This window comes from Pangasianodon hypophthalmus, chromosome 3 (assembly GCF_027358585.1).
Source record: "Pangasianodon hypophthalmus isolate fPanHyp1 chromosome 3, fPanHyp1.pri, whole genome shotgun sequence".
NCBI lineage: Eukaryota > Metazoa > Chordata > Actinopteri > Siluriformes > Pangasiidae > Pangasianodon > Pangasianodon hypophthalmus.
The window spans coordinates 31,844,276-31,869,541 of record NC_069712.1 but is presented as its reverse complement, the minus strand read 5'-3'; the positions used below and the strand labels follow the sequence as shown (position 1 = coordinate 31,869,541).

The following is a 25,266-nucleotide window of genomic DNA, read 5'->3' as shown; positions in this document are numbered from 1 at the left end:
TGAGAGACCACTTGGCATCTAGTGCTTAATTATGACATTTGTTCAGTACCCATAAGACGCCCTTCATTTGCATTCTTTCAGAGCTGAATGACAAAACATGACTCGGAGCTTGTTGTCTCTCCTTGAGATGTACTCACAAATTGATCTGCAGGGATTTCGTATGCGCAACATTTTCATGGTTGCTGGAAGTATAAGAGGTTTGAGGCAAACAGACCCCATGTAACGCTAACGCCTCGAATCAATAGTCGTCTGCATTGTGTTCTTTGCTTCTTATCTCCCGGTAAGAAATCATAATCCCCAACAAAAACATGTATCATGTCAATATATAACCTTGTCACTCTCCCTTTGGATAACTTAATAAGATGTAAACCTCCATTCAAGGGCTCTCAAACCCTGTGAGAAAAGATAGTGGGAAAAGGAAATGGACATGTTGGAACACATTCGTGGCATGTTAATTAATGATTTATGGAGAGCGAGCTCTATTAAACCCCAAATGTTCCCTACCAATAATGGTTTATTCATAAATTACTGATATGTTTACATGTCCGTTTCTCTATAATATTCTCATCATTATGGTTACAACATTATTCCATTTGCAGAGTTCTGCCTTACATATTTTTTTACTCCTTTTCATGGTCCATTTATTTTTTGAATGTAGATATTTTATTTCCAGACGACTTTTCCAGACTGTTTTGATGAGTTCTGTCATAAAACCCAAGCCTGCATTTCTGTTGAGCTTTATTAGTAGAGTTATCAGCAACCTTGATGTTTTATGATAGATAGGTAGGGGAAAAAAGTAGATATAAATATGATAATTTCCAGAGAAAATGAGAAAACCAAATGATACCCATTTTTTGGAAAATACTAATCCATCCAAACTTCACCGAACTATGAATGTATATTTTGCAGTCTATTCCTAATATGTCTCCTTTATGTCAATAAAGCCTTAAGGACTCTTACAGGATGAGTAGAATCGCATAGGTTGTGATTAAATGAGCTGCTTTTTAGATAAGATAAGGGATTAAAGTCATCCTGGGTGAAGTATAGTGGAGTTTCATCTCATTTTAATGATTCACTTCCTGTAATCTCCTGCTCAGCATGTCACTCCAGATATCCTCTCTCTCTCACCTGCTGAGGGAAGAACGAGGAAGTGTTTGAAATAGAGATGGACTCGAGCTCATAACTCTCAGGAGTTACATTCCAATACTGTAACTACAATCTTACTTATTAGTTTCATTGTAGCTCCTGAATAATGGAGTAAATGAAAAGAAGATATGTGTTATGCTTTGTAATGACATTCTCTAATATTAGCTGGGATTTGGTATTTAGTATAAATTAAAAAAAAAAAGATTAAAATATGATTATAATATATATACACTTTTATATATAAATATTCTTTTTTGTTTAAATATAACACTTTGTACAGCAAATGTCAACAAATGTTTTAAATGCGCATTACAAATAAAATTTAGTTAAATAATTTTCCCAGTTAATAATTCCAAAATTATTAAATATTTATCACATTAAAATGCAACATTTACTTTAGATTAGATTAATTTAGGATTTTCTTCTAGTTAATAGCAAGCAAACGAAAAAACAACAATATAAAATACCAATGATTCGTTATGTGTGATAACGTTTATATCTAAATATTCATAATTTGTTTTAGAATTCATTATCTCTTTTAAGGTCCTAGGAATTGCAAATTATTTATAATGCACAAAGTAAGTATTTTTTATAATTGAACAATAGTAGAACATTTGTTAAAATGCAGGTATAAAGTTATGCAGGTATGTTGGATATTAGAGACTGGAAGTGCAATAACGTAATAATTTAAAAAGTATTTCAAAAGTTAATTCATAATTGAACTGCTTATGAAAATGTAATATTAACTTCATATTGCATTTGCATATCAATCAAGTCAAGACGTTGTGATTAAATGAGTTCGGCAAATAATTTTTTTTTTAAATTAATACAAAGAGTTCTTGATAGCGTACTCATAATAATAATAATAATACAGAACCCAATTCCTTTACAGATTCAATCTTTTCATGTCAATTACAGCAAGCTTTTCTGACAGATGAGGAACATGACTGGCTATATTTTTCTCTCTCTTTTATTGGCCATATGCAAAAGAGTCTGAATCTCTCCCTCTCTCTTTCTCTTCTTTCTTCTCCATCCCAGCTTGTCTCCATGGAAACAGGCTTTTTCTCGGGCCAGTGTTATTCTCGTGCAGGTTTGATGATATTGCCGAGACCAGAACTAGAAATAGGTCAGCACTTAGAAACTGCTGTGACGATCGGTGTGTGATCCGGTGGTCAGACAGTTGTGCTGATCTACAGTAGAGTCCGTACTACCAAGAGTAACCTACTGAGAACTGTTTTTATTTCAGCTACAATGAAAATCTAATGTACGTTTGCTGTATATAGTGGTGCAGAGACACATGCAGACTCGTAAACACCCAAACACATTTATCCAGTACTGCTTTAGAGCTCTAATAAAAACAGACCCTTTGGCACGGAAGTACTCATGCTGATTCATGTACTACCAGTTCATTATATCGTAGAACAAAACAACATAAAGAACAACCTGCCTGCTGGTTTTCTAAACCACGGGATACCTGGTATGAAAAGTTAGAAATGTTTTATTTGCAACTTAATCCATACAAATTCTAATGAAATCGCTCTCTTTCAATCAAGTTACAAGAAGTCTTGTGTGAGATTTGACCATTCTGGTTCAGTCCAGTTCTATTTATCATACACCCTTCCAGCAGAACCTCCACCTCCATCACAAATTCCACCCATATTCTATTCCACCTACATTTTAACCTTTATACTAACCACCATCTAAACATCATCTCCATGACAAACTTCACCTATAATTTAAAGTCCGCTACCAAGATACTCTCCACCTGCACCTATATTCCTGCACCTACATTTAACTTTCAGCCTAAAGTCCACCAATATACTAAACTTCAGTTCCATTCCAAACCTCACCTTGGTCACAAACTCCACCTGTAATCTAAATTCCAGTGCCAACATAAACTCCAGCTCCAGCAGAACCTCCACCTCCAGCATAACACCTATATTTCAACTCCAACTCCAGAATAAATTTAACTTTCAGCCTAAAGTCCACCTATATACTAAACTTCATATCATTGTCAAAATTCAGCTATACTTTAAACTCCACATCTAGCAGAACCTCCACCTTCAGCCTAAACTCCACCTTGGGTAGATCCTTCAACTACAGCATAAACTTAACTTTCAGCCTAACCCTATATAGTAAGCCTCTCCTCCACCACAAACTCCACCCTGGGCAGAACCTTCATCTCCAGAATAAACTCCGACTATATTCTACCCACCTCCACCTCCAGTCTGAATGCAACTTTCATCCTAAAACCCACCTATATACTAAATTTCATCTCCATCAGAAATTTCACCTCCCTCAGAAACTCCACCTTTATTCTAAGCTCCACCTTCAGCCTGACCTCAGTTTCCTCCATCACAAAAATGTCAACTCCATATTCAGATTCAATTCTACCTCCAGTCAACTGCTCCCCACCTCCACCATAACCCTGCCCCAGTCTGACCTCCATCTTAACCACACCCTCTTCAACATATCACAGAGTAATTTAATGACTTGCCATGTTTCCATGACAGTCCAGCTTATTCTTCATGAAACGGCTCACACTCACACTCTTGCCGGCTCTACATCCCTGTCAGATCCTTCCGCTTCCCGCAGGTGCTGGTAGGCGGGTCCACAATCCTTCGAGCCTGCAATAGGATTGAGTCGTCCTCCGCTTATGGGTGGAGTCCTGCGTGTTGATAGGCGAAGGGTCGACCGGTTCTTTTGATCGGCGTTGCATGAGACTGAGCTGCTCCTGTGAACAGGACACAGGCCATGTACGTAGAAACTCACTCCATACTTTTAAAAGACATTTGCGTTTTATTTAAAAATATTCTCTATCAAATCACACAAACTGTTAGATCTTTAATAAATGATGTATGTATAGCTACCATCTGCTGCATATCGCTTTTCACAACATTATTATGCATCATTACGGCTCTATACACACATCTGGGCTGTGTTTTACCCTCAGTGAGCCTGTCTCTCGTTCCCTCTTGGTGTTTTTATGAAGTTGTTAATGGTATGTAGACACACTTGACTTAGAAAGGACTAAAAGAAAAAAAAACCCTTTTATATAAAAATTCCATTACAAAAACAGACCGTATTACAAATAGAGGCATTTTCTTAATAGTTAGTCCATTTGTATAAAAGCCTGGTGCAAGAAGTGTTCTGATTTATCCCTGATTCAATATAAAAATAACAAGTTAAAAAACTTTTGTGAGTATGTCTTTGTAATCCCATAGAGAAAAATAAGAAAATAAAACACTTCGAGATGTGCTGTCCATGGAAAATAATCAACAATAGGGTGGCATAGTTACTGTTATTATCCTGAAGTTGATACAGCATGAATTATTCCTCTTATACCACAGCAATTTGTTTTATTCATTAAACAGCACACTGTAATTTTTTATCCATTTACAGTTACATTTAATGTTGTGGAACATCGTTCTCTCACCAGCCTCTTCCTTGAAGTTAATTATTTAAAAACATAGCATGTCATGTGACCGGGAAACCACAAAGCATAAACTCTTCAGTTCTGAAGATGTTCCTGTGTGGCAAAACTTAAGGCTTTAAGAGTGCTCACACTGGAGACTCATTCCAAAAATGTTAAAAAGACTGTGGAGTGTCTGCCATACTTGCCTGTGCAAGTTGTTGCAATAACTTTGATTAACAGCTACACTATTGTCTGAGCTGCGATTATAGAAACTTAAACCAACACCTCCTACCTTCACATAATCAAGAATTCAACAGCGCTGTGGTATAAAATAAAACCCAGAGTATTCAAATAAACATTTCAACTCCTCAGCTTTTATATTTCAAGCTGTTTATTAATAAACCAAACTGTTGCTTTTTTGGTTATTATCTGAAAGCAGTAGAGGACAATAATAAACCAAGCATAGAGAAGTGTAATAACTGACTGACAACCTCAGCTGTTAGTCATTAAGAGAACAATAAACACAGGGCACATGCAATGTTATGCTAAATTATTGAACCTCTGTGGTTTCTGTGTGAATGTAAAATATAACTTTTCCTTTTTGCAACCTAAAAACCAAACTGTTAAAAAAAAAAAATCCCAAAACAAAACTGAAAGTGAAAAGCCAAAGTGACAAGTTTGGCCATGACCCTCTCAATCTCCAGACCTACATGATAGTTTGTAAAAGCAGTCAAAGGTTTAAATATCAATGATTTCTTTTATCAGACCCTAGAAACCACCTAGCAACAGTCTCATAAACAGCTGGAACACTATAGCAACCATCTAAGACTCCAGAGTAACTACCTAGCAACACCCTCACAAACAGCTGGAACTCTAGAGCAGCCATCTAAGATTCCAGGGTAACTACCTAGCAACACCCTCACAAACAGCTGGAACACTATAGCAACCATCTAAGACTCCAGAGTAACCACCTAGCAACACCTTCATAAACAGCTGGAACACTATAGCAACGATCTAAGACTCCAGAATAACAACCCAGCAACACCTTCATAAACAGCTGGAACACTATAGCAACCATCTAAGACTCCAGAGTAACTACCTAGCAACACCCTCACAAACAGCTGGAACTCTAGAGCAGCCATCTAAGATTCCAGGATAACAACCCAGCAACACCTTCATAAACAGCTGGAACACTATAGCAACTATCTAAGTTCCAGAGGAGCCACCTAGCAATACCTTCATAAACAGCTGGAACACTATAGTAACAATCTAAGATCATTTTTGTTTTTCAAAAAAAAAAAAAAAAAAAAAAAAACATTTCTGCTTCTCAAACGGAACCGTTTAATCAAACGGAAATTTCATTCAAGATACTCAGTTTTTTTCTCAAAGTGCAATTACTATAAATATATAGCATTTTTGTCTCAATTTTCCTTAGGGAATTTACACATTTGTAAAATTTCATGGCTTCTTTCTAACGTGGAAACATTAGCCCATGTATTTGGATTATTATTGATTACTACATGGATTTCAATTTCAATTCTTTTTGTATAGTCATTGTTAAACAGCAGCTTTATGGAAATCCGGATGTAGATTTCATATTTAGATCCCTAACGAACAAGCCAGAGGCGACAGCGGAGAGGAAAAACTCCCTAAGGCAGCATGAGGAAGAAACCTTAAGAGGAACCAGTTCAAAAGGAAACCCGTCGTCTTCTGGGTGACTTCGGATAGTGGGATTATAAATCATTACACTACACAGGTGTAGAAGAGTAAAGACAAACAGGGCTAAGTGTGTTACAAGGATGTTCAGTATGAGCAGATTGTGAACACAGGTCCTGGGATGAGCAGAAGACAGTCTTTATGATTAAAGCAGCATCATCACAAAATAATGATCATTTAATCATTTTTTTAAGAGCGGTAAATTTGATAAGGTAATGCATTCTTCAAGACCAACATAAAAACATTACTGAAATACATGTACACATGCATCAGGTTCTTGGATTTGACTTGCCAAAGAAGAGAAGACTTGTAATCATGCCTTTTATCAGATTTGTGGCCCTGAGGCATGAAATCTAAATTGCGGAAAAAAGAAACAAAAAAAAAGTGCTGTAAATTGATAGAACCTTCATAGAATCATTCAATTTCATTGAAGCAAACTATTAAACGAAGCTGGCCGAGGCACAGCTAGAAAGAGAACGAGGTCAATCTAACTCCATAAACATAGCAGCGGGAGCTTTGTGTGGAAGAGCGTAATCAAATGTACGATTTTAATTCAGTAGCAGTCCGCTAAATGAGGTGGCATGCGGTCAGAGTCCGATTTATTTCGATTTGTCTTGATCTCCCGCTCCTCGGCTGTGCATCGAAACAGAAGCTCATATTTAACATGTTTATCACCGGTTACAATTACTATCACTCTTTTTAGTGTTCAATAAAACTGCAATTACAACCAGCTACACTGCCATGGAGTTAATATCATTTCTCTGGGTGTAATTTCAACACATTATGGCGAGTTTGCGTCGCGCCTGTCTTCATGGCCTGTCATTACAATAGTCATTATCATCATGAGGTGTCTACAAGGCCATAGGCATGCCAGTGAAAAACAAGCCGAGCCATTTTCACTGAGGTTAAAGTGATATTTCAGCTGGAAGTACCAGTAATGTCCACTTAATGCTCGCCGCTGGCAGCCTGTCATGGCCATGATGCTAATTTTTGAGCATTTACATATGTATTTACATATGTTAAATGCCTGCTTGTCTCTGCTCGACAATATTAGCTTGACCATTTTGAAATTCCGTCCGACCAAGAATAGATCAGGTCTTTGTTAATTAATCATTTTAAAGAAATGAAAATCATCCCATATTTCTAGATCATTAAGATAATCTTTTTTTGGTACTCACTCTATTCTGACAAATCTGGAATTAAATTTAATGATCCTTTTTAATTTTTTATGAAATGATTTTAGGCACTTGGCTACCATGCTAGTTTGTTACTGTATTTAGCAAGTTAACTACTGAAGATGATGATGATGATGATTATTATTATTATTATTATTATTATTATTATTATTATTATTAAGTCAGTCTTAAGGCTTCCATTAAAAATAATTTTAAAAATGTAGTCTTTTTTGATGAAATCTGTCAGCTCAATCTACAGACTTTCAGGCTTTTGATTTCAAGTCAATTTTAAGGCTGCAATCATTCATTCATTCATTCATTCATTCAATCAATCAGTAAAAAGGAGTTAAAAAAAAAAAAAAAAAAAAAAGGTCACCAACACCTTTTATATATATTATATTTTTTGGTCCTAACCCAGTCTTCTGACTTCCATTCTGACAAAATCTGAAATTAAATGTGAATATTCTCTTTATTAAATGAGTTTAGCCACTTTAGGCTACCATGCTAGTTTGCTGCTACAAAGCAGTGATTGTGTTTATCACGTTAACTAATGGCTTCACTTTGACACTAATTCAGCCTTTTGTTTTTCTTAAGAAATTATTTTAGGTATTTACCTAGCATGATAGATGCTGGCAAGCAATGATTATTTAGCAATTAAGCTAATGGATATCATTTTTGGCAGTGAAGCCAGTCTCAGAAATAGGATAATGACCAACAAACAGCACCAATCAGTAAAAATATGTTAGCCACTTAGCCAACACACTCTGTCAGGAAGTCTGCTAATCAATGTACAGTATATTTTTTCTTCGCTAATGAGCCTTAAGACTGCCATTCTTCCAAACAATGGAGTAAAATCTAACTCTTTTTTGTTTTTTTAAAGAAATTGTTTTTAAGCACTTTGCTAGCATGCTAGTAAGAAATTAGGAAACTTCTATTAGCTAGCTAATGGCTAAAAACTGGAATGAAATTTAATGACGCTCTATATTTTCGATAAGCCCTTAGCTAATATGCTACATAGGAACTAGCACACTAGCTAGCTAGCTAGCTAAACTAGCCATTTAGCCAGTTTACATTGTTCTATCAAGCATAGGAATGCCATCAACTGAAAATTCTTAAATGGCCTCAACATACACTTTTAAATAATTATTGTTCTTTTTTTAATTGTTGTTCACAAAAACTGACAGTTTCAGCAATGTTTGCTTTAAAAGGTTGCATATCACATCACATCAAACAGTGCTAATGGGAAGCGGGAGATGAATGTCCTGTTTACCTGTGATGTCGGGTTGCTGTCAAACCCCTCGTATAGGAAGAAGTCATCGCAGAACTCTGGGAAAAACCGGATTCATGGACGGTGTCTCTGTGTAGCGGAGATCTTGTGGTTTTGCAATACTAGAGAAAGGAAAGATTAAAAAGTGTTATTTCCAACAGGCTCAAAAGATCATTACTTAAAAAATACAAACAAACAAAAACCCCCTAATATTTTACAGTATATTTAGATAGATGCCAGCTTCATACATTCTTGAAAGCAACTACATGAGACCTTGTGATATAATGCATTAAGAATGAATAGTTTCACTGTCAATTGATACATATTAGATTTTAGAGTTCCTGTCTAACATCACGACTTTTCATCACTGCTCAATAATGAGTAAAATTACCAAAAAAATAAAAAACTTCATGGTGGATTCAGTGGTGAATCAGCAACTTATAAGCGAAATAGTCTAATAATTTTAACTCCTATATTGCCACTTTTGTATGTGTTGTTGTAAAAAAAAATGACTGACTAGCACTGCAGCAGAACAGCACACACTACTAAATCCTGTTCAAATATCACACTTTGGAAAAAAAAAAATCCCATATCTATACACTGCAGAAAGGGGAAAATAATCTAACTGTCACTGTGGCACTTAATCTCCACCAGGCAACAAAGATGAGAGGAGAGTGGAGTGAAAGGAAGAGATCAAGTGTACTAGGGGAGTGCTGATGCGTGAATGAGGGCTACGGCAAGGCGTTAGCGTCAGCGTAATTTCATAACGTGGCCCATCGCGGGCTCGTCTTGCTTGCCTCGTAGCGGGCACGTGGCTGAAATATGTAGCGCACAGATAAGATTACGGTAATACACTCTGAAATGTGTGGAGCACCGGGAAAAGAAAGAACTTGCTCTGAAGGAGTCTGCGTTTTATTTCTATTTTTTCTGTTTCAACAAAACAGATCGTTGATAGGAAATGGATCTTGTCACAGCTGTTGAAAGCTTACAGGCCGCATTCAGAGTCAAAACGTTATGGCAATATAATTACGCTGGAAAGTTACTCATATTCAGAGTGGGGTTTAGCTGAATGAATTGAGAAAGAGAAGAGAATTTAAGAAACCTGCATTGTTTTTTTTTTTTTTTTAAATAACTGATTTGAAGATTTGAGCTTTTGTCCACTGCTTATCCAAATCTGTTTGGTTATTGATCGGTACACAACAACACAAGAAGCATTTAAAGTCATTAAACATCACACATCCTTTTCACAGTTGAGGTCATGAACAGAGACACACATATTAAACACATATTTCTCTTGTTATTGATCAAGCTTTACTTATATACTGAGAGAGAAATCGATTCTCGCAATTTTCTGCAACACACACTTCATGCCTTTGACACCTCTGCTTCTCTCTCATGATTACTGATACACAGTTTGCTAATATACCGAGAAAAAGAAAAGCATAATAATGAAAATGAAGGATTTTTCATGAGTGCACTTGTTATTTTATTTTCAAAGCCAGTCCTCCAGTGCTGATTGGTCTTGACTGCATTGATGAGTCTCCTGACAGTTCGTCTGTTCGCTAAACCCTTCCCTGAGTCATCGGACTTGACTGACATTCAAATTACAGGCGTGTTTGGTATAAGCTAGTAAGCTTGTATAGGATGGGTATGTCTGCGGAAGCCAACGGGAAGGCGATAAATGGGAACAAAGCACTCTGTCGGAAACTCCTGCTGTCCCAGAGCTGCTCTCGGGGGCATAGCGATGACGAGGATGCGGCAGTTGGAAACAATCTCGTGATGGGATTTGACACAGATGGTGTCACAAACACAATCTGAGATGTCAAGATGGAAAATATTATGCTAGCATCTATACACCTGCTTGAGCTGTAGGGGGAAAAACGTGAATGTATATGGATATTTCTAAAAATGCAGGTTTAGCACCTGTATTAAAAAAAAAAAATCACGCCCACACGTATATGAATATTTCTGAAAACACAGTTTTTACACCTCCATTTTCAAATAAATAAATAAACATCCCCTCCCCCACCGTCCCCTACGTGTACACTATATCACACCTGTGTGCTTGTTGAACATCCCATTCCAGATGTAGTCCCCTCTTTACTGTTATAATAAGCTCCACTCTTCTGGGAAGGCTTCCCACTAGAGTTTGGAGTGTGGCTGTGTGGATTTGTGTTCATTCAGCTACAAGAGCATTAGTGAAGTCAGGCACTGATGTTGGCGAGGAGGTCTGGGGTGCTTGAGGTCAGGGCTCTGTGCAGGACACTCGAGTTCTTCCACTCCAACCTTCACACACCATGTCTTCACAGAGCTCGCTTTGTGCACAGGGGCATTGTCATGCTGGAACAGGTTTGGCCTCTTAGTTCCAGTAATTCTACAGCACACAAAGGCATTCTATACAGTTGTGTGCTTCCAACTTTGTGGCAACAGTTTGGGGAAGAACCACATATAGGTGTGATGGACAGGGGTCCACATACTTCTGTCCATGTAGTGTACATGGATATCTGAAAACATTTTTACACCCCTGTTTTAAAAAAGAATTTCTGTCCACAGATATAAGGGTATTTTTGAAAACACAGTTTTTACACTAATTTTTTTTAAAGAATGAAGCTTCTCAAAAGTGAAGAAATGTAAAAAAAAAAAATCACTGTTTTCATGTGGACAGGAAAATTGTTTTTTTTTTTTAAAAATGCTAATGTCACAGCGTCAATCTACATTTGGCCATGTTTTTTGATGCCATGTGCTAGCACTGAACTCCTCATGCTGAGTTTTATGTTGAAGATATTGTATTTAAACATGATCTTTAACAGAGTGTGAGCAGAGCAGTATCAGCGAACATGACTGGCAAGCACACTACGGATGCTGGCGAGCGAAGGAAAAGGTAGTGCATGTGTCTCAGTGCTCGCAGAAGTGAAGTGCTCGCTCTCACATGCGACACTTTCTGCACTTGCTTCACTGCTACATGCTCACAAATATATTTGCATACTCACATTTCGATGCAGTAAAGAAGTTTTTTAGAGGTTGTCGGAAGATGCTGTAGTCCCTCTTAATATTTTTGCAGCACAGGTTGCAGTCTGCTTTGCCATCATTAATCATGAAATAAGTCCAGATTGCTGTTGTGTTGCGTTGCGTGTTCATTAGCGCAACAACATACCCAAGACTTACGTCACATAGTATCAGACATTAGTATCAGAGCATTTTTTTATGACTATTAATAAATGAGCATGATATTGAAACAATACCTGCATCCCTGATCAAGTAACACTCTTAATTTTTCATTTAAGCTCAGTAACAGAGATGCCCATATGACACATGTCTTGATATTGATCAAAAGCCTTTTATTATACACTGAGTGTATATTTTTGAGAGGAATTGATTTTCTGGGTTTAACTGCTCTGCCTCTTTCTCTCTCATGTCATTGTGGTTGATGTGGGAAAAAAATGGATAAAACAGATCATAACACTTACATTGTGCAGCTGGAGGCCGGGGTGAGCTTTGCACGGTTGGCTGACGCTGTAGTGTTTCAGGCCTCGGCTCTCTTTCAGATGCGCCTGGAGCTTTTCCCTGCGTCTCCTACAGGGGGCAGCATAAGCACCATTTGCATTATGAAGCATCAAGGTAACACAGGAGCACATTTAACATCCAAAAACACAAATATATACAGACATAAAGTCAAGCTTCAAAAATAATGGCACTCTGTGTTTTTCTCCCCATGCATTAAATTCATCATTGAACAGCGACGACACTCCTTTAAGGTTTTTATCATCAGGATGCTCAGTCAGTCATGTCATTATATTAGATGCTTTATTGAAATCGCGCGGCTGTTCCTCTCCCTGTTCTGCTCCATAAGCCGTGATTGACAGCCGCACTTTATTCCTGTTATGTTTGCCCAGCAGCAGTAGCAGACACTGACTGCCTCTAGCTTAGCTCTGTGCTTTCGGCTAGAAAATAGGAAAAAAAAAAGGAGACAGATTTAAATCAGGATTTGAAAAGGTCCATGCTGAGAAGCTATAATATTTAGCTGCAAGCTCAGTCGACCTTGAAGGTGCTAGAATGGCACAAAAATAAAACCTCTTGCTGTATCCAGTCTTCTACCTATAATATTATCACAAACATCTTATACAGCGATGACAGACTGAGCGCTCTGGAGTGAGCCTGTAATTCACACTACTGTCTCACTGGTGCTAACCTTGATGATTGTTGCTTACTACATTTGCTTTAAAACACACACAAACACACACGACTGAAGGACTTGCATATTAATCTGTGTAATAACATGTAATCTTAAATAGTGCCCAAGATTTATTTTGTAATGATTTTTTTTGTTTAAACGCCTCTGCTCTGGTTTGTAACTATTAGCATAGGCTAAGTTGGCATACCTAGCCATATAATGATCAAGAAATCACTAGAATAGATAACTGAAGCCTAGAAAAGAATGAAGGCTAGTCCTTTGCCTAGTTTGTGTGACAAAACCAATCCCAATCCAATTCCAAAACTGATTCCAAAATCATGACTACCACTGCATCTCCCTTTCTCCGTGAGAACATGTGAGCGATAGCACAAGCATGCTCTGATTACTAGTGATTTTATTATTATACCTTTATTTTTATTAAAAGAAAAAGGAAGAGGTGCCTGATCCAAGCAAACAATCTTCCTTTTCAGTAGAGACTTCAGTTTAAGGAGCCAGTTCATGATATATAGTTAAAAACATCTGCCTATAGATGTCTAAAACCTATGTGTAATTTCCTCTTACAGTGAATGTCATGATTTGATCAAGTTGTTGGACAGCAGAACAGACATATGCTTAATTACTTCAGTTTGTAATCAAAATTGTCCATGAGTCTTTAAATGCAAATGTCTCCATTTCAGAATTATATGTAATAGAATATGTCAAAATTTCACCATGTGGAGGGTTTTCCCAGGCTGCCCCACACGTATTATCATATATAGTGACAATAACTATCAGAAGTCACTGATGCAAAGCAATATATATATAAACTGAGTACAACTGAGTGCAACAGCATCACCAATGATTCTTTAAAATACACAGAATAGTATGAAGAAGCAGAAAGCAATGCTGGGGCTGACTTCTTTCTAGCCCAGACTGTAGATTCATGCAGACTATCAGTAACAGTCATAATATTCAAATCACAAACTGCCTGGAAGCAGCTGATTTGATGTTACTGATTTCTTTAAAATGCTTTGCTGGCAACATGTTGGCAAACCTATAGACCATGATATAGAGTGTGCATTGTAGAAATGTCTTTGAGAATCGTGATATGATATTTTTGTCATATCGCCCACCTCTAGTCACGTCTAGTGAAAGTACAAAACTGCAAGTTTAGTGCTTGTTTTCTGCTGAACAGCTTTTCTGTTTATCCTGCCTGGTATTTGGAGGAAACCCGACATGAACCCAGTAGAGAGCATTACAAATTTAAAACACATTAAAGACTAAGAAATCACGAATGCAGCTGCCTTTAAGTGAGCATCTGTCATCCAGTTGCTGTAATTATGTATAGTAAATGCTTATTCACTACATGTGAATCATAACCACAGCCTTCAGAACTATTTGGCATGCAAAACACTGATATAATTAATCTGAAGTATGTGCCAGGAAGTCAAAAGTAACCCAATTTTAGTGGAAAAATAACACACCTGGCATGTCTGAGCTACTTTTTATTCCAACCCCGTCCTTCCTTCTAATCATTATCTTTCTGGCTTCCTCGAGACTGTTCTAACGCCCCTCTCTTTTAGCGGCTATGCTTTGAGAAACAGCCCAATCTCTTGTGAATTCTGTGCCATACTCACTTGTTCCGGCAGTACAGAGCCATGCAGAGTGTGCCCAGAAAGCTGATCCCCATGGCGATGCATGTGATTGACAGCACTTGTCTCTTGTAAACCTCTTCGCTCTCTGTTTTGGATATAAAAGCAGAAAACAAGCGATGAACCAAAGGGTCGATTTCACACAAAAGCAATCCATGCATATTCAAACGTGGAGAAAGGATTGGTACAAAACATGTTTACATGCATGTGAGGGTTTTTTTGTTGTTGTTGCAAAATAGTATGTCGTGATCGTCGTTGCTTATCTCTGAGAGAGATCGGGATTGGAAAGCCAGGAGTAATGGATACGTCTCTTACTAGGTATAGGTGCCAGTGGAGAAGACTTAAAGCCTTAATGGACACCATTATGCATGAAAAATGGCAGCTGTCTCTGCTCGTATGAAAGAGTAAATCACGCTCTGGTTCGCCGCTATTAATAGGCAATCAATCAGATTAGGCTCAGACACAACAGACTTTACAAGAAAGGTACCACAAAAACATCACACTCACAATGGCAGGTGATGGATGCGCCTGCGCTGCAAAGCTGCTGTGACCAGAAACCCGATGGTTTCATTTACTGAGATGCCATTGTGGCTCGAGAATAAAGGTTTGAAAGGACGGGGAAAGCTTTAATAACCATTATGTGGCCACATTACCGAGCCATTATTCAGCTAAATTAGTGATTTAACAAATGTTCTGTATCTGCACACGTATCTTACGCTATTAGCTGGAGACAGGAAGAAAAAAAAATGCATCTATGCAGCACAAAGTTTCCTTTTTATGCCAAACTTCAGCATTACACAGACTATTCAATTATAAAATATTATCTTTAAAAATATATAAATATACTGACTACAATTCTGCAAATATACCAGTTCTGTTTAAATATAACCCACTAATTAGACCTATACAAATATACAAATATACAAATCTGTAATTCTGTAAATATACCAAATATACCTAATTATAACCAATTAAAATACTTAAAGATATAAATATATAGAGACTCCAACATCAAATACATCTAACTATAACCCATTAAATAGACCTATAAATTATAAATCAAATTATAAACCATAAAATATAAATATATAACCTGCAAACATTTAATTCTGTAACTATGATATATATATATATATATATATATATATATATATATATATATATATATAAAACTGTGCATATATATATATGTTTACATATATGTGTGTGTATATATATATATATATATATATATATATATATATATATATATATATATATATATTTATATTTATTTATTTATATATATATTTACATATATGTGTGTGTGTATGTATATATATATATATATATATATATATATATATATATATACATATATATACATACACACACACATATATGTAAAAGAGGACCCTCGGAATTCGGCCAGAGGGCTAAGTGCATTTCTATTGGCACCCAATTTTCATTATAACTAGAGTCATTGGTGTATCAAACTAAATTTGGCAAAAGGAATATACAGCTGGGGGGTGAACAGATTAATTTAGTACCTGCAGTGTGGTTTACTGCGGCCTGAAAGTCCCTGGGAACACAGACTGCATGTATGTTTATTATTAATTAATATGACTGAAGGGCAGGTATTAAATTAGCAGAAGCCCATTTCTATATGTATATATTGCTATTTGAGGACAAATTAAAACCATAAATATCATGATTTCCTCAGAATTTAGCCTCAGTATCTCTTATTAGTTATTTCTGAAAATCATGACTAATATTAGTGAAATTAATCTTATATCAGTTATTGTTCATACGTTCGATATTTCCAATGACAACTGGGTGCTTCTGTCTTACACTTCCATGGCTATAGAAAATAAACAGCACACATAAACCTCATTTTTATATATTGTAGCACTTAAACTTGCATACTGTTAAATGTACTAGAAATATAGGGGGAAATATTTGTCCTGTGTGGGGTCAATCATTCAAAGTGTATACACCAACTGAATTTTAAGCTTAGAGCTTAAAATATTTCTGAAAATTTCACTTTCTTTTTGTTTTTAAATTACAATGATAATTTGCAATTCTCTACACAAACACCAAGCTTTCTCTGAGAGCTGCACATATTTCCATATCAACAGCAGAAAGACTCATTTCATTTCCTGTTTAAGCCTGCATTATAGATGGGCATCTATACGTACTCGGTGTGTGTATGTTGTATATTTGTCATGTACACACTGTTTACTGTTTAGACAACAAGGTGTATATGTTGTAATTTGTCTTGATTACATTTCATTTTTGTGGTATCCCTCACTCAATCACACTAGTTTACATTTCACTTCAGTTATCTATGATTCATCATCTTATACGGCGAATGAGAACAGTTTCATTATCAAATTCATGAAAAGCAGCGCTTTGTTAAATCCGCTGACCCACACCAGTGTTTCATTAACATCAGAATAATGACTTGGACAGAATCGGTCATTTATCTCAATTACGTGGTAACAAATGTTTGGTGAATGAGATGAGTGATGGAACGATTTATTTCTCACTTAGATGTGATGAGATTCATAGATGTGATGGTCATATGGTGGTCTCCATGTCACCTAGACATAGTGTCTGTATCTCTACACTGTGCATCCTTGATTTCTGAGCATCAAATCCTGTGTCTTTCAAATTCAGTCACTTTCTTACAGCAAATCGAGTATCTACAATACAGAGATGTGAAAAGGCTGGATTTCATCTTCCTTTGCACATGCTGTGTTCAGTGTTCCCCAGATTTACTGTGAAATTGTACAGAATCCAGATTGCAGCAGCTGTCAGTACAAATCAAGTCTTTGTGGATGAGGAGTAGAACGTCTGCCAACACTCAAGAAGCTGTGTGTGTGTGTGTGTGTGTGTGTGTGTGTGTGTGTGTGTGTGGGTGTGTGTGTGTGCGCCGAAAAGGGAGTCGACTGTTTGTAAACTGAAATAGCTAATAATTGGTGAATAGAGATCAACTGGAGATCTTTCACATTTCACTCCAGCGTCTGGTGCCTCCAGTCCTTCACTCTCTCAGTATGTGTGTGTGTGGGTGTGTGTGTGTGTGTGGCCTTGAAAACTTTATACATGTATATTTCTATACAATGGATACAACTGAATACAAATACAACATTCAGATTGAACAGATAATTCAACCTAAACAAATACAGATACAGATATGAATAATAGTTGGAGAATTCACTCATGGGAAGGGTTGCCAGTTTTCATCAAAATCCCCACCCCTACTACATCTCAAAAACCACACATAAAGATGCGAAACTAGCCAAAAATATTTGGAAACATAAAAAGGTAGACATTTTTTCTTTTTTTTCAGTCTTATTGTGGGAAAAAGGTAAACAGTGGTGAGTAATATACAAATAATATATGTGAACCTGGCAACCCTGCCCACAGGATATAGAAGTTAATTAAAATCATATGAATATGATTCTGATAGCATGCGCAGCAATCAATTCTGATCTTTTGGAACCTCAAACCTGAAGTAAATCTGATTAAAATATTATTACGTGTAGCCTGTATAACTGTATAACTCTCTTTAAACTGTATAAGTGTTTTAAATGAATACAAATAGGAATAAGAGGTGCACTATTCCTTTTTATTGTTTGGGTTTAGGGCATCTGGATGAGACTAGGGGTGTGTATTGGGACTGAGATCCAATGGGACGAGAAAAAAATATACCTGAGTGGGAGGTTTTTATTTTCATGCGGATGCGAGCGAGTAGTCGGATATGAAGCAGAAAAAAAGACCATGTTCATTAGCATGAACATACAGCATTCATTAATTCATCCTTAGTAATGGCCTGTTCAGGGTTGTGATAGTTTATATTTAGCAACTAGTTTGTTTATATTTTTGGAAATAGAACCAATGAAATTTGTTAGAAAATATCACAGACATCTACAAACAAAAACAGTCCCACCCACATCTCAAGTGGAGACCAATTATGAACCGGAGTGATGTAGCTGAGGCTGAGGAACTGTCAGAGCCTGAATTCACACACCCTGCTGACACTGCTGACATTTCTACCTCTGAGGGTTTTTTTTCCAGTGTTTACAGTGGGCATTTATATCAAATTTAACTAAAATCTGTAAACTGGTTTAAGCCACGCCCACTTTGGGTTTAAATCCATATTTAATACCGTCCTACCCAAAAAAAGACAGACATCGGAGACACATTGCATTCCTGCCAAGCACACTTATCATGACTCATTGGCATTTTTCTTACCCATGAACTCGATGCCCAAATGATCTGCTGCTCCATCAGGAAGCGAAGAGAGAAAGAAAGAAAAAGAAAACAATATTAGCAACAGCTTTCCCTCCCAGAGCACATACTTCATGTTTTTTTTAGATTGTATAATGTATTGCATAATGTTAATTCCAGAGTCTGTGGGTGGACCAAGTGTTAGTGTTAGCGAAGACGCGATCGGTTATCCTGAACTTGTACTATAAAAATATTACACTATCCGTTTCTGTCAGTGCCTCTTCTGCATCAGTTAGTCTTGTAGAATATTTTGTCCTCGCATATGTCTAGTTGACTGTACGTAAATAGCTTATGCAGTAGACGGTGGCCCTGATTCACACTTGTCTGGCTTTTTGATTTATTCTCGCCTCCTTCTAAATGTAGCGAGCATGCAGCACGATGGCAGACTATAAGATCACATCTTTCAATTGCTCTGTGACGAGATAAGAGACGAGCGCGACTGTCATCCATGGCTGCCCTTTTAAGATTTTTCATTAAATCTGGAGCAGATACAGCTTAATCAAAGGGCTACCCGGGCAATGCTGATAAAATGTTTTGCCCGCTAGCTTATGTGCTGCAAAAAGGCTACAAAGAGTTAAGTTTTTTTTTATGTCAGGACTGTATAAATCTTCTTTAATTTTTTTTTTTTCCCCAAATGTGATGTTGTGCAATATAGTCATTATATTATGCATAATTATATCCATCCATCCATCTATTCTGCTTATCCTACACAGGGTCATAGGGGCCAGGAGCCTATCCCAGAGGGCTTAGGGTACAAGGCGGGGGGACGATCTGGACCGCGTGCCGATAATCGCACACACATTCACACACTACGGATGATTTGGAAACGCCAATCAGTCACCCGGGAGGAAACCGGAGGAAAGCCCCAAAACACAGGGAGAACATGCACACTCTCTGCACACAGGACAGATATTATAATTATACTATTAATATACAATTAACTATATTAGGCATCAAATGAATTATGCAATTAGTACATTTATCTATTTATATTTAATGATTAATTATGTAATTATATCAATTACAATACAGTTCTATAATTAAGGCATTTGAATTTGCCATTTACCTTGTACAGAGTCAAAGGTGGTTTCAAAAAAAAGTCATGAATGACACATCTTACATTTGCCAGGGGAAATAATTTACCCCTGCTCCACTGAACATTTCCTGAACAATGCTGAAAGCTGTAAGATTGTTGTAAGATTGCATGACATATAAGTGCAAAAGTTTGCACACCTTCATTTTAAAAGACATCCCAAATATAATAAGGATCAAACATCTAATATGAAACCAAATTTTCCACAGTACAAACAACATTCTGAGAAAGATTATGATTATTCTAATGATGTTTCATTTCAGTATTTTTTTGCATTATTAAGAAATTAATTCAAGATTCCCTTTATTGTCATTTCTCCGCACTTGCATACATAAAAATGAAATGCCGTTTCTCCCAGCCCACATGCTGCAGAACAGATGAGGAATAATGTCTAGTACAGAGAAAATCTGTATAGAAAAAGATGCAGAAAGTGTAAAAAAGTTAAAATTATACAAATATACAATATAATATCAGGTTATAACATATCCAATTGAATATCACTAAACAAATACACAAAATTTTTACACCTGGTAAAAGTTAGCAGCAGGGTAAAAAAATTAACAAAGTGCGTGGTGCCGTATGTCAGATAAAAAGCGGTTTAGACAAATTTAATACCTGCCCATCGTATTAATTATTTTTGCATACAAGCTGTATTCCTCTGTTTCAGGCTGCAAGAAATCACACTGCAGGTGTTAAATTAATATATTATATATATATATCAACTCTTCCCTGTATTTTGGACTTTTAGGTAGAAGTGTACCATCCTGCATAAAATCAGGTCTATTGTTGTTATTATTATTATTATATTTCACAAATGTGTTTTCATGTGTCTTCACTACCACAAGTAGGACAATTCAAATAGTATATTAAAATATAATTAGTGAAAAAAATCTTATCAGTTTAAAAGCTTGCGTTATAGTATTTCTCTCATACCTCTCACTTGATTTAATGCCTATTTCGCCGTTTTCAGCAGTCATGACCCATGTCTAGGCTATATTATTTATAAACGCATAAACTCTCACTAAAAATAATTCAGAGGAGAACTCCCAAAATGTCCCGTGTAATTCTGTATGAACCATCTTATAGGTTACTTGCAATTCCTGATATCACTTTTTTGAAATTGGAGCAATTTGCTGGTCATAATTCATGCAAACTCTGTGTACAACAGCTTTCCATATTAAATGTGAATAAATGCAGGGCTAGAGAGGGGACAATATGGCCGAACTGCAAGGTCACAGCATGAGAGGAAGCATACGGAGAGGCAGGTGTAGGCCGTGGGGTTTCGGCAATGCCTGTACCTCACACTTCCCCTCTCCACCTGTGTATACACACACACACACAGAGCACTAAAATTAAGACTTTTTCAACCCAAATTCTCTCGAAGAATTGTGCCAGGTACATGATGTTCACTGCCAAAAAACAGTCAGAAAAAGTGAACATTTTCTACTCCACTTACAACTTCTGTTTCCCTCAAAGCGAGATAAGTGTCATGATGTAGCAAAATGTGGAAGTTCAAACAAACAGGTCTGAAAAACAAGAGTCGTGCTTTGTCACTTAGCCAACTGGAATCTGTACTAAATGGTGAGATGTGCATGAGTGCTGGGTTTGATCTTATAAACTCAACCACAGCTATAATGTACAGAAGCTAATTTAGGAATTCAGCTCTAACACACAAGGTGTTGCACGAGTATTATTACATCCAAAACTGATTCACGACAGCTATTTTTATTTGAAAAACAGCAAAGAACACATCAAACTGCACTTTAACAGCCATATAAAGGATACAAATTATGTTTCCAGCTTCAGTGCTCTTTAGGCTATATGAAAATAATCAAGTCAGTGCAATAAATGTGCAAAATAATAAATGTGTATAACATTCTACACTACTTTAAATCCACTGCATGGAACATGGAACGCTTAAATAGAGGTGTGCATCAGAACTGGAATCCCATGGAACACACACACACACACACACACACAAACCAAATAAACAAAGAAACAAACAAACAAAAAAGTGGTTTTCTGGGCAGGAAGGGCCAGTTGGATATGAAGCCAGCACGACAAAGTGCGTGGTGTTAATTAGTATTTACTTCATTCATTCATTCATTCATTTTTAGTAACTGCTCGCTGGGTCTCTGTGGTTTTAATTCCTAATTTGTTAGTTTTCACATTTAAGTACTATGTTTGCATATGGGGACACAAATACTATCTAGAATGGGGTGGGATTGGTTGGAATTCCTCTGGAAGTGGACAGAATTGATCAGAATTCCTCCGGGAGCAGACATACTGGATAGAATTCATTCAGGAGCAGGTAGGATTGGTCAGAATTGCTCTGGGAGCAGACGTATTGGGCAGAATTTGCTCAGGTACAGGTAGGATTGGTCAGTATTCCTCCAGGAGCAGACGTACTGGACAGAAATCTTTCAGGAGCAGGTAGGATTGGTCAGAATTGCTCTGGGAGCATATGTTATTAGACAGAATTTATTCACGAGCAGGTAAAATTGGTCAGAATTCCTCCGGGAGCAGACATATTGGGTACAGGTACCGGTAGCATTGTTCAGAATTCGTCCAGGAGCAGGTAGACCAATTCTGACCAATCCTTCCAGGAGCGGCTGTTATTGGACAGAAATCATTCAGGTACAGGTAGGATTGGTCAGAATTCCTCCAGGAGCGGCTGTTATTGGACAGAAATCATTCAGGTACAGGTAGGATTGGTCAGAATTCCTCCAGGAGCGGCTGCTATTGGACAGAATTCGTTCAGGAGCAGGTAGACCAATTCTGACCAATCCTTCTAGGAGCGGCTGTTATTGGACAGAATTCGTTAAGGAGCAGGTAGGATTGGTCAGAATTCCTTCGGAAGTGAATGGGATTAGACATGCTGAATTCTGTCTAATAACATATGCTCCCAGAGCAATTCTGACCGATCCTACCTGCTCCAGAATTTGTTCGGGAGCAGAAAGATTGGTCAGAATTCCTTTGGGAGCGTATGTTATTAGACAGAATTCGTTCGGCAGCAGGTAAGATGGGTAAGAACTTCGGGAGCAGATGGGATTAATCGGAATTCCTTGGGAGTGGGTGGCATTGGAGCAGATAGTCCCGTGCACACCTCTAGACTTAACAATAAAACTGATATGAAAGTAATAATGTTCTTTTAAAACAAAAGAAAAAAGTGTGCAGACTTACACAATGTACAGCATGTTCTAAGTCAGGAATTCAGCAATATTACATACAGATGCTGATACACCACAGCTAGTAACACACAGAAGCTAATTCAGCAACACAGCTAGTAACGTACAAATGCTAATTCAGCACCACAGCTAGTAACATACAGAAGCTAATTCAGCACCACAGCTAGTAATATACAGAAGCTAATTCAGCACCACAGCTAGTAACATACAGATGCTAATTCAGGAACACAGCTAGTAACGTACAAATGCTAATTCAGCACCACAGCTAGTAACATACAGAAGCTAATTCAGCACCACAGCTAGTAATATACAGAAGCTAATTCAGCACCACAGCTAGTAACAAAGATGCTAATTCAGGAACACAGCTAGTAACATACAGAAGCTAATTCAGCACCACAACTGGTAACGTGCAGATACTAATTCAGCAACATAGCTAGTAAAATACAGAAGCTAATTCAGGAACACAGCTAGTAATGTATTTTCATGACATCAGAAATGACTTTTTTCAGGTCAGCTTTTGAGGATTTTTAATTAAAACACTTCTCTGAGACCATTTCATACAGTTTAATAAAGATAACCACTAATATAAAAAAAAAAGAAAAAGATGATGACGATACGAGCACTCAAACATCGAGGTCACCATAATTTTAAGCAATTTACTTTGATTTCATTTTAACATCACACGCTACTTTATCGATTCTTTGGCTAATAGCATTTGACCTGCAGATGCAGTGAGCTGAATTCATTTCTCCCGCCTGTGATAACAGCCAGATAATGCAGTCAGCGATCCGCAACCTCAGAATTGAAACGTGAAGATTGGAATCTGCATGCGCCTAATCGATATCTGCTGATTGCATTTCAGTGGCTGGTCAATATTAACTAGATTATACTTCGCCTCTTTCATGGCACTGTTGCAAACAGTTCATTTTTTCTCTGATGGCATCAGTGCGACTCGGCTGAGGCCTCTGCTACTCAAACAACTTCAAGCACTAGCAATAGCAGCAGCGATGCATCAAGTTTTTCTTCAGGGCCCTCGCAGTTTACGGGTCTGGAAAACTGTTCACGGATGCCGTGGGGAATTTATTTGTATTTCCAGGGAGAAGTTCATCCACAATTATTATCAGCATGTAGTTTGTTAGATCTGTATCCGTCAAAGAGGAGCAATATTTTTTTTATTTAATAATAATAATAATAATAATAATAATCACCAAGTTAACAGATAGCTTACGATTTAGTTTCTCAATTAAAATATTCAATATATATCTATCTCATTACAATGAACTGATGTTGGTAACATGGGAAACTGCATGTATATGCTAGTCTTCTTCATTAAATTAATGATCTGTTAATTAAGCTAATGATCTCCCAGTACATTTTTAAATGGAAAGTCGACTCTTTGAGCATACTAACACAATGGGAAATGGCCAATAAGCCCAAAGACCGTTTTACATAAGGGCTGCACAATGGAACAAAACTGTAGCTACAGCTCATTAGCTTAATTAATAGCTCATTCTTGTAAGTCCTAGTATGTTCCTATGTTACTTTTGTATTTCATCAGACCTATTTCTCAGTTCACTGGCACTGTAATAACATGCAGTTAGTAGAGAGTTGGTGAGGGTACAAACTATTAAGCATTGCTAAATTAGCATTTCACTGTGTGTCTTGCTAAACACTTTAGCTATTACATAGTAATGCTTAGTACTTAATATATAATTGACTTAGACAGTGTTTACAAGTGTACCATGTCGTATGTACAAGTGGGAAATTCTGGATGATACGAGAGTTATACAAGATATATGATCTTCACCTAATACTTTTCAAACATTACTGTTTGTTTTTATAAAGTAACATCTGTCCTTCCTTTATCTCTGTTTTGGGCATCTTCTGATAATCATCCGAACATAAGCAGTCATTTTTACGAGGCAGAAATGCGGTACACAGGATCCTTTTAAGATTATCATCCACCCTGGGAAAGTCTTCAGGACAGAAGAGTTTCCTTATGTGGATTTATTGTCTCAGTGGAGTTGGAGTTGGAGTTGATGGTAATATTAGCAGTTAAAATGTTCGCCACATAATGCTATTCAACTCATTTATGCCAAATCCGTGCAGCGTAATTCAAGTTTAACGGCCGGAATCAAATCAAAACCGAGCATTATGTTCTTGCATCCATC

The 25,266-nt window shown here is 37.0% G+C and overlaps 1 protein-coding gene across 1 annotated transcript in view; it reads right to left on the bottom strand.

The window, feature by feature from the left end:
- Positions 1 to 25,266, bottom strand: part of LOC113541899 (pro-neuregulin-3, membrane-bound isoform) — a 323,359-nt gene that overhangs the window by 2,651 nt on the left and 295,442 nt on the right. Inside the window, exons 4-8 of the mRNA XM_026939082.3 lie at positions 18,779 to 18,805; positions 14,528 to 14,630; positions 12,187 to 12,292; positions 8,723 to 8,841; positions 3,695 to 3,880 (exon numbers count right to left, since the gene is read on the bottom strand). Coding sequence (XP_026794883.3) covers positions 3,695 to 3,880; positions 8,723 to 8,841; positions 12,187 to 12,292; positions 14,528 to 14,630; positions 18,779 to 18,805 — 541 coding nt within the window. The remainder of the gene's footprint in view (positions 1 to 3,694; positions 3,881 to 8,722; positions 8,842 to 12,186; positions 12,293 to 14,527; positions 14,631 to 18,778; positions 18,806 to 25,266) is intronic.